At 43.4% G+C, this 10,790-nt stretch overlaps 2 protein-coding genes across 3 annotated transcripts; both read left to right on the top strand.

Moving 5' to 3' along the window:
- The first annotated feature begins 399 nt into the window (after positions 1-399).
- On the top strand, positions 400-4,046 carry manea (mannosidase, endo-alpha). The gene is made up of 5 exons (XM_020097845.2): positions 400-614; positions 1,628-2,236; positions 2,634-2,743; positions 2,887-2,963; positions 3,100-4,046. Exons 2-5 carry the CDS (start codon positions 1,735-1,737, stop codon positions 3,731-3,733), a joined length of 1,323 nt encoding a protein of 440 aa, XP_019953404.1. The 5' UTR covers positions 400-614; positions 1,628-1,734; the 3' UTR covers positions 3,734-4,046.
- Positions 4,047-7,233: 3,187 nt separating this feature from the next.
- On the top strand, positions 7,234-10,790 carry fut9a (fucosyltransferase 9a). 2 transcript variants are annotated; one of them, XM_069535371.1, is made up of 3 exons: positions 7,234-7,373; positions 9,194-9,390; positions 9,681-10,790. In XM_069535371.1, the coding sequence occupies exons 2-3, from the start codon at positions 9,272-9,274 to the stop codon at positions 10,654-10,656; spliced, it is 1,095 nt and encodes a 364-aa protein (XP_069391472.1). In that variant the 5' UTR covers positions 7,234-7,373; positions 9,194-9,271; the 3' UTR covers positions 10,657-10,790. The 2 variants fall into 2 exon arrangements, with proteins under 2 accessions (XP_069391472.1, XP_019953792.1); XM_020098233.2 differs by lacking the exon at positions 7,234-7,373 and having other exon boundaries at positions 9,566-10,790.

The raw sequence follows: 10,790 nt of genomic DNA, 5'->3' as shown, positions 1-10,790 counted from the left end.
CCTCCTGATGCACAGAAACAACATCATTTGCAGTTATCCAGCAAACACGACTTGTTTTAATACAGGTAATTATGGCTTCTTGTTTTATTGAACACGTCCGAAATTAAAAATGTGAATATTTTACCACAGATTTCAGAAAATTGTAATTGACACTTTTCACTATTTTTCTACCATTTTCTACACCAGAAAAATGGATGAATCAATAATCTAAGGTGAAATAAATAAATAAGAAATAATCTGTATCCAGGCTGATTTGAAGGGTTGGATTTTTCATCTTATATTTTTACATCAGGTTTATCTATTCATCCATCTTTCCTTCCATCCATCCATCCATGTTCTGAGGGTTTCACTGCAGTACCTCACCCACGTCGAACGGGGGCGACATCAGTGAAAGTGGCTGCTGTGTCTGTTGTTGACTCCTCGGGACGCACCGCGTGACCTCGGCTCGTTAGACCTCCTGGATGGGTCTCAGTCGTGTCTCTGTCGCGGGCGGAGTGTTTCCAGATCTGTGGTTTGTCGGGACGGCTGCTGAACCAGAAGTGCAGGTTGTCCTACTCGAGGCTGAATCTTGAGAGGATGCCCCGTCCTCATCGTCACGACAGACACTGAACCAGGTATCGAACACGGTGTTGACGCTTTAAACAGACGTGGTTTTCACTACGCGAGCCCGGAAGTGTTTGTGTGTCTGAGGATAGAAGTCATTTCTGCTGCAGAGTCCAAAGTTCATGTTTGCAGGTGGAGCAGCAGCTGATCCGGTTCATTCTGTCTCAATAAATCTCTGTTCTCACGTCTTCATCAAGTCACTGAACTGTTTCTGTGTTTTTCACTTCCGCCTTCAGTCCTGTCACTCAAAACACAGCCCTGTCTGTGTCATGGGCGGATCTGGCTCATGGAGGGGCCCCGGGGCAGTGTTGTTGTCATTTGGCCCCCCCACTGTCCGTTACACTTTTCATTATTTCCCTAGAAACCAACACGGACTTGAGAGCAGACAGTTTGAATTGATGAATCGATTGACACAAAATTGACAACATGTTTGATGATTCATTCATTTTTTTGTCTCAAGACCATGTTTGTATATTTGATAGTTTGAGGTTTGATTGTGGTAACTTGGAGTTCAGGGAATAATAATGGCCATTTTAAATGATATCCAGAATATTCTGTTCATTATTACAAACGTCTGACTTGAGGTTCTATCTCTCCTGGACATTTTTCTCCTGTGTATGTTTAGTAATCCAGCCTTGGTCTGAAATAATACTAACAAGAGGACATTGATTGGCAGCGATTTTTTTTCTGTTTACTTCAGCGGCTTTACACATCAAAACAAGACATTTAAATTCATTTACATTTTATTTGTATAGTGCCAGTTCATAATATACATTATCTCAAGGCACTTGAGATCTGCAAATGTGAAGGAATATTGATGGATTTTTTAATATTTAGAGATTAAACAATAATCAAGAAAATAATTAGCAGGTATATCAATTTTGATAATAGTTTCTGACTTCAACTGCCTTTTTGATAGAATTTTAAACACTATGTTTATGTATGGACCAAACCAATTAGTGCATCAATCGTGACAATAATGAATAGACTTATTGATTATTTCTTTTTTTTGTCAAACCTCCAGGTTGAACAAAACTCACTGGCTGAGTTTCGATGGCTTCTTCTCCAACAACAGTCCCTCCCTGCTGCCTCAGAAATGAACTGTGGAATCTTTCCAGCACAGACTGAAGGATGGCAAGGTTCAGGCGCAAATCTTGCATCACACTCTTAGCTTTCATTCTGCTCGCCCTCGTCATAACTCTGGTTTTGAAAGCTCTCTCACCAGAGGACTCTCTATTCAGCAGCCCCGTGTTTCCCGACAGAAAGAATGACAATCAGATCCGGAGAGAAAACGACAATAAAGCCCACCAGGTTAAAATGAGCGACGCCGTTAAGTCAGAAAAAGATGAAGAACTGGAGGCGACACTGAAGAAGTTTGCTCCTCCAAACTACTATGTCCATACCTTCTACTACACATGGTATGGGAATCCCAAGTTCGATGGCAAATACATCCACTGGGACCATCCGCAGCTGCCACACTGGGACTTAAAGGTGGCTCATGGGTATCCACAAGGGAGACACAGCCCACCTGACGACATCGGGTCCAACTTTTATCCCTCTCTGGGAGCTTACAGTTCCAAGGACCCCTCCATCATAGAGGCTCACATGCAGCAGCTGCGTACAGCAGCTGTTGGTAAGAGAGGATTTTGCCTGAACTTTGAAATCAGGAAAAAACTGGGTGATGTGTTTCTTTCGCTATGAGATGTGGAGGAACAAACCTGCCAAAATTAAAAATAGATAAAGAAATAAATCACACTTTACTGTAGCTAAATATTCAGAAAAGATTCCCTGATTTATTGGTATAAACAATTTTGATAAACTGATTCAACACAACAAATCCATATATCGACGGATATTCATATCAAAACCCCTCAACGATCGTCTGCTGTTATACTCCCAGTGCACATTTAATATCACTGCAAGACCTTTTCCCTCTATTAGTATAATTTATTATATTCATGAGGAATTGTTATTTTATATTATAAGTGTTTTCTTTCAGTCATGTTTGACCTTGAACTGTTTATTCCCAGGTGTCATTGCTGTTTCCTGGTATCCTCCTGATATGAAGGATGACAATGGAGAACCAACAGATGACTTTGTCCCTTTGCTGCTGGAAGTGGCTCATAAATACTATATTAAGGTCTGTATGCAGATATTTGTGAGTTTCATAACATGAAATCTGATCAAAGGTTTGACCAAAGGCCAATTCATCAGTTGGCTGATAAAAAATGTGTCTGCTATAAAAGATGTAAATTAATGTTGCTGTGATGTTTGCGTTCACAGGTCGCGTTTCACATTGAGCCGTACAAAGGGAGGGATGAAGTCAATATGTTCTCTAATGTCAAATACATCATAGACAGGTGAGAAGTGCTGTGTTCCTTCAGTGTTGTCCGTCTCTTGATCTCACACTTTCTCATCGAATCATTCTGTCACGACTTGTTGCATTAATTGATAATTATTGTGTCTGATAATCCATCTGATAACTCTCCTCCTCAGATACGGAGAGCACCCGGCTTTCTTCAAGTACCGTACAAACACTGGCAAGCTGCTTCCGCTCTTCTATGTGTACGACTCTTATCTGATGAATTCGGAACAGTGGGCGAAGCTGCTGAAACACACAGAGAGTAACAGCATCAGAGACACCCCATATGACGCCATCTTCATCGCCCTTCTTGTCGAGGAGAAACATAAGAGGGATATCTTGACCGCAGGATTCGACGGTGTCTACACTTACTTCGCCACTAATGGCTTCTCTTATGGATCCACTCAGCGGAACTGGGACTCTATCAAAGCGTTCTGCGAAGACAACAACCTGATTTTCATCCCGAGCGTGGGCCCGGGATATATTGACACAAGCATTCGACCTTGGAACTTCCAGAACACTCGAAACCGCATAAACGGCAAATACTACGAGACCTCGCTGAGCGCCGCGTTAGAGGCCCGGCCTGATTTTATATCTATAACGTCTTTTAATGAGTGGCACGAGGGGACACAGATTGAAATGGCAATTCCCAAAACAAGCCAGACTGTGTACCTGGACTACCTGCCCAACAAGCCTGCTATCTACCTGGAGATAACTCGCAAATGGGCTGCCATATTTGGTGGTGAGCGACGAAGGTGGCAGGAATGATTTGACCATGGAATTCTGACATAAAAACTTAACAGACCCCTAGTTACAGAATGGATCAGATGAAATTGATGAATAATTTTATGATCAACTACGTCATTATCTTAATTTTTTAATTTCAGGTGAATTATTGTTAATTTACCTGATGTCTAGGTATTATTGTTGACACCGCCCTTGGCACTTTTTGGGACAAATAACATTATCAGCATGTTTTGTCACTGTCTCCGATGTATCCACCTGAAACTGTGCAGCATGATTTCTGTAAACTGTGACTGTATTAAACCTCACTAGAAAGCAATAAAGTGCAGCTCTGAAAGGATGGTAAAGATGCCATTTGTTTCACACTGAAAGAAGACAAGAAGAGGTGGGTGGGGACATCAGGTAAGAACATCATTGGTATTTCATTTCTACAGCTGCGTGATTATTATTTTTAATATCATGATTATCTTAATTCTCATCGTTCAAATAAACTGATTCTCATTTTTAAGCAATATTTGTGCCATATTTGTGCTTTAAGTACAAGTGTATTTATTTTACAGGGACAGTAAATCAACAGACAAAACACTAAATCAGCCAGTTGTATAATAATATTGGTAATATTCCTCAGTTGCCCTAGCAGCTTGAAATCAAATATGATGACCGATTTTATACAATTACAAGATCGAAATTAACTGCAACAAATCCACGATTAAAACCCTGCATGTAAACAAAATCACGGAAAGTAAAGTGGAATGATTGTACATGATCTTAAGTCTGTGTTTTAAGGTTAAAGCGATTTCTACAGGAACAGTCATAATTCATGTCGTTGGTTCTTTATTTAGATTTGTCTACATTGTGATTTGTAGCCACTCATACTTCACAGATAACAAGTATCTGCTGGTGGATGACCGTAACCTAGAAATAAGATAAGACGTCCGACACCATCCACACTTAGTCCTTCACAACCTGCAGAAGAGACGCCTACTCTGGAAGATACCACCGGCCCTTCATAGTTAACTGCAACAATGTCAGGTGAGACTTATTTCTACATTGAAATGTTTGTCTTTGTGTTTGTTTTTTTGTTATTTGTGTTTGTCAAACAAAGCAGCACACCTCATATCCTACATTTGAAAACTGCAGTTTCCAGGGACGAGCATCAGCTAAATGAGGCGTAAGGAGTCCACCAGCGTTATACAGTATGTGTTCTCTTATGTCATTTAAATTCTGGAAAATTATTTTGTGATGTGTCAAATGTGTTGATATCTGCATCTCCTCCAGGCTCCATTCACACAGTGTCTACGTGTGAATCTATCGAACAGCTACCCGATTTTAGCACTTGGTTTTCCTACTGTAAGCATATGTGACAGGTCAAGTAATTATTCACCAACCACGGATTCAAAACTCCAGGTCATAACTCTGAGACTTGTTCCACAATGTCCCTCCACAGGAGACTGAACCTAAAACGTTTGAATGATGGTTTTATGTAAAGGTGCATTGTGGTCACTTTCATGGCAGCTGAACCGTGTTTGCCTATTTCTTGTTATAATAATATGTGTTTGTGTCGTTGTGCATCTCGTGTTTGTGTGTGTGTGCGTGCTTCTCTTTCTAGTAATTAGGGCTAATTGTGGTTCAATGCCATCATTTTGAGGACATTTTGACTTCCTGGAGACATTGTCTGGTCCTCAAATTCAAAGAGTTGTTTGAGGATTGGGACTTGAGTGTAGGGTTAGAGTTAGCTTTAGGTTAAGCATTTAGTTGGGATGGTTAGGGTTATGGAGGGTTAGGCTGTTAACTGTTGCATTATGTCAGTGAGTGTCCTCACAACTTTGGAGAGGTGTGTGTGTGTGTGTGTGTGTGTGTGTGTGTGTGTGTGTGTGTGTGTGTGTGTGTGTGTGCAGTCTAATTAGCTGATCTGAATCAGGTGTGTTTGTGCTCTGCAGTTTTAATCGTTGCCATAGTGATGCTAACTCCTTAGTTACCGCTGGTTCGACCAGGGATTAGAGAGCGAGTGACACCTCCCAAACTCTGGCTCACCTCTCAAAGGCTAATTCCTATTGTTGTCCAACCTTTGGGACATACAGTGGTTTTTATTTTTTTCAGTCACCAATCTGTTCAAATTCTGCAAGCTACTCTGTTTCGGTTGTCAGTGTGTGAGAGAAGACACATTTGTCTGTGTGTGGCAAAGCATTGTGTGAAGAGTGTAGTTTGTGGAAGCTGCAAAGAGTGAGCTGAACTTAGTGACTGTATTTAAATGTTCCAAAAACTGACGCTGAATCATCGGGATCCTATTTGCAGATGGAACAGGGCAAAGTAAACATGAAATGATTTTGTTACAGTTTCTGTCATCTTATGTTTGCTCCAGTGTTCATTTTTACATTTATTTAGTAATTTGATGCAATGAAATAGGATAAAACTGGATTGTGGGAGGAAGTGGAGCTGCGTCTGAAGCGCCTCTTTAACTGTTGCCTTTCTTTGTTAATAAGACATTCACAAGATTTGACGGTGCTGTACATTTAAGCATCCACGCCACATGACCACTGGAGCTCAATGTGATTGGCGGAATGTTGGTTAGATTCAGCCAGAATCTATATCCTCGCTATCTCAGACGTGTAATGTGACATTTTTAACCTCAAAGTATTGTTTCAAACATTCTGAATTGTTTGAAATTTGAAATAAATGAGTTTGGTTTTTTTCCAATTGAAGAGTTAAATTCAGAGGAAAAAAGATAATATACAACAAAATCAAAGGCTTTTAATTTCCAAATGTGTTGATACAGATTCACACACCATGTTTTCAGCTTCTTCACTGAGACATTAGTGTTTTGTCTGTCACAGTATACGCAGCCAATCAGCTGCTGTAAATTACCTGGTAATGTGCACAAACTGCTTTAATAACTTAATAATGTAGTCAGCCTTGATGGTGCATTATCGCCTCTAATAGCCTTGTGGTTGAAAGACACTGACTCACACACTCTCTATCTCTCTCTCTCTCTCTCTCTCTCTCTACACTCCCCCATATTTGTCTTGTTTTGGTGCATCAGTCATTGTGAGGGGGAAACCTGCCGATCCCTGCACACACTCACACGCACGACTCTCCTGTTTATTCTTATCCGAACCTTAAGCACTTAAAGTGTAACGTGCACCAATCTCATCATCATCACACGCACACACACGCGTGCACCGAGGCTCCGCCAGAACCTGCAGCTGCATTGACGGTAAACAGAGGAAGGTAGCGCATGGGCAGGCAGCAGGGAATTATTCCACATCGCATCACATGCCTGGGCATACATGGCGTCCTCACACACCGAGCCGTGACTCCGGCGTGCAGGCTGCTGTGGTAGCCTCCGATGCTCCCGTCCTTTCCTCCTGTTTCATTTCTTTGAGTGTGTGTGACAGTGTGTGTGTGCAGCCATCATTGTGCGCGCGTCGGCGTGCAGAGGACTGCGCGCACATTGCAGCCGACCGTGCATAGGTATCATCGAGGATCGAGACGATGGATGCGGGCTCTTCCGGATCTATCCCTGCGAACACGACACCGCGCACGGGCATGATTTCTCCCCTGCAGCCGCATCCACGCATCCTCCATCGCGCTGCCCTCGAGGAGGGTCCGATCCTCTGGAGGAAATGAGAGGAAAGGTCTGTTTTGGCTCACGCTTGTCAAGATGGTGAGTGAAATTGCTGTTTTCTCCTCTTTCTCTCCCCCCATGGCTGAAGCGGCGGCAGCAGCGGTACCTGCTTTTTGACGACAAATCCCGGCCAGCTAATTAGAAATCATCGCTTAATTTCCATGTTTCACTATGGAGCTTGTTTTTCTTAGCATTTGTCGAATCATAACGCACATGCACACCTCAAATTAAGGGGATGTGTATGATACAGATTGGACTCCTCTGCATATTTGAGGCTTTCACACTGTGCATTTCTTTCCAGCATCATCCTCCATGGGGTTATTTCTTATCTCTGCACGTTTCTGGTGCGCAAAAATGTGAATATCCTCATCAACTTCAATGACTTGACAACCATTTTCCTCCTCTATATGGCATCACGTTTTAAAATGACCTTCAGTGCTCACAGGGTGGAAATTAATTCTCACCTGGGATGGAGTGTCCCCTTTTTTTTTTTTTACAATCAGAGCTGTGGCCTCCCTGACAGAAGCACATAAATCAGAGCTAAATGCCCAATATGTGATTTCTGTTTTTTTGCAGGGGTCAAGCATTTTTCATTTTTGCCCTTTATACCTGTTACTGAAACCACATCTTTGGGAATGATTCTTCCCAAAGAAATATCTGTGCTTCCTGCTTTGCTCCAGACATTTCAAACCCTGCTGCAGACTACTCACCCATGCAATGCTCTCTCTCTCTCTGTCTCTCTCTCTCCCTCCCTCCCTGTGTCCCAAATACATCACAATACATTTGATAAATAAAGGAGAAAAAAAAAACCTCAGCTATATTCTTTAAAATGTGAATGAATGCCTGGGCTGAGCACGTGTCCCACTCCAGGCTCATAAGATGGAAGGGAGGGAGGAAAATAACAAGTGTTGTGGCCGTGTAACCCTCCCATATCAAATACTCTGACCTCAGCGCCATCACCATGGAGACACTAACTTTAACACCACACACTGCATATTTAATAGGCCCTTGATTTTGATCTCTGCAGCACTGATCGCTCCAGTCCTGTATCCCTGACACCAACATACGAAGGTATAGCCGCATGTGCCTTGCCGGGCTGCATTCTCAGTAAAGCAAAGAGCTTATCACGGCTGGTGACAGAAAGCGTGGTTCAGCAGTGTAAGAGGATTTGCCTACATGAAAATGTATTGATACTGTAAGCCTTTAAAAGGAGTCACACTCATCTGGCCCGAGTTCATGGTTCACATCTCTGGAGCTAAGTCATACAGATGATGCTGTAGATGGTGGCGATGCTTTACATGAAGCTGATGTCACTCCCCACACGGTGGGCTGGACACATAAAGTGAACAATATCTGCGTTTGAGCTGCAGTTACTGGTGTAAATATGTTTCAGTGATGCACAGGATTAACAAAAACCTCTCTGAAGGTTTATTCCTTCTAGTATGACCTCTGTGCAGCATGCAGGTGTGTTGAGCCCCAGAGAGTGGTAGAGTCAGAGTCAGGGGGGGCCCTTCTACTCCCCTGCCTTAAGATGGCAGCATTCTCTTACAGTACGCAAGGTCTGTGCCAAAAACTAATAACAGTTGGGAGCTTGCACCCCAAGCTTAACTGGCAATGATTAAAAGAACAATCACCATTAGCTGGACATTTTTCAATAACTGTAGTGTTTTTATTTTATTTTCCAACTCATCTGTTGAGTTATTTGTGTAGATGAAGCCTTCTCCTGCTTGCTGACAGCACATAACCTGCAACTCATGTATGCTTTGTGTTTTCTTGGTGATGCTTTGTGTGTTTCCCCCCCCCTCTTCTGTAGAACCCTAACCGATTATCTCTGATTCTCTCCCTCTTCTCATGTAAAGGAGGAATTGCTAAGAGGACCCGTGCATCATTATTTTTCTGTGTAAGAGGCATCTCTTAGCCATGACCTTTTTTTTTCTATGAGCGCTGATTCACATCGAAGATTGATCTCACCGTTGACCCGATGTAGGAGCTGCTCCCTCCGACCCCCACGACGTCTACTCTTGCTCGGATTTCAGCATTCAGTCGAATTCACCAGGTTTGTAATAAAATGTGCCCGAGGAGGTCACACATTTCATTGATCCAATAGCAGAGTGTAAACTCATAGACTATCGCAAGAAGAGGCAGATGCTGGATTTTAATTGAGTGATTAGTTTGGGTGTTACATCCTGTTGATCATGACTTTTCTCTTCATGTTTTTTTGCCCTTTTCAGGACAGAGTATGCCATCTGCACCTTTTCACAGAATCCTACGACCCCTTCTGCTCGGCACGTTCATACTGGGATGCTTTGTCACTCTGTTTTTGATGTATTTTAAACCGTCCACCAGCTGGCTGTCAGGTCCCGTAGAGTCAACGGCGTCCACGGACCACGTTAAGAGCCTCTTCTCCACCAAGAGCGATAAAAACGTGACCACCGTATTGATATGGCTATGGCCCTTCGGACAGACCTACGACCTGAGCGTCTGCAGCTCTCTCTTCAACATTGAGGGCTGTTTCATCACAGCGGACAGAAACTTCTACAACAAGTCAGATGGCATCATCATCCATCACAGAGACATTTGCACCGACCTCTCCAACCTGCCGCCGTTCCAGCGACCGTCCTTCCAGAAGTGGGTATGGATGAACCTGGAGTCGCCGTCGCACTCGTCCCAGCTGCCCGGGATCGAGAACCTGTTCAATCTGACTCTCAATTACCGTCAGGATGCTGACATTGAAGTGCCTTATGGGTCCATCGTAGCAGCGGAGGGCGAGGAGGACTTTGTCCCACCTAGCAAAAACAAACTGATCTGCTGGATTGTGAGTAACTGGAACCAGGACCACGTGCGGGTGAAGTACTACAATGAGCTGTACAAACACATCGAGGTTCACGCCTACGGACAAGCCTTTGGGGAATACATTGCCGACCAGGACTACTTCCCCACCATGGCCAGCTGTAAGTTCTACCTGGCTTTTGAGAACTCCATCCATAAGGACTACATCACTGAGAAACTGTACAACCCGCTCTCGGTGGGAACAGTGCCCGTGGTTCTCGGTCCGCCCCGGCCAAACTATGAGAACTTTATCCAGGGAGACGCCTTCATCCACGTGGATGACTTCCCCTCACCCAAGGAGCTGGCGGACTACCTGCTGCTCCTGGACAAAAATGAGGAAATGTACGTCAGGTACTTTGAGTGGCGACGGCACTTTAAAGTAAAGAAGGCCTATTTCTGGGCAGAGCACACATGCCTGGCTTGTGATTACCTGCGCAGGCACAAGGAGTATAAGGCATTCAACAACCTTGACAAGTGGTACTGGGGTGGATAGTGCTGTGAAGGGCTATGAAGGGCTTGTTTTGTTGTTGAAGGCAGTGCTTTAAATTTGTTTCCTTCGGTTGATATGAAGGTTCATGTTCACTGTTCTGTCGAGAGATCCTGACTGGTGTTTTTCTATTGGTTCAA

This window comes from Paralichthys olivaceus, chromosome 12 (genome assembly GCF_024713975.1).
Source record: "Paralichthys olivaceus isolate ysfri-2021 chromosome 12, ASM2471397v2, whole genome shotgun sequence".
Taxonomy (NCBI): Eukaryota; Metazoa; Chordata; class Actinopteri; order Pleuronectiformes; family Paralichthyidae; genus Paralichthys; species Paralichthys olivaceus.
Note: the sequence above shows the minus strand (reverse complement) of the source record. Positions and strands in the feature narration are given on the sequence as shown.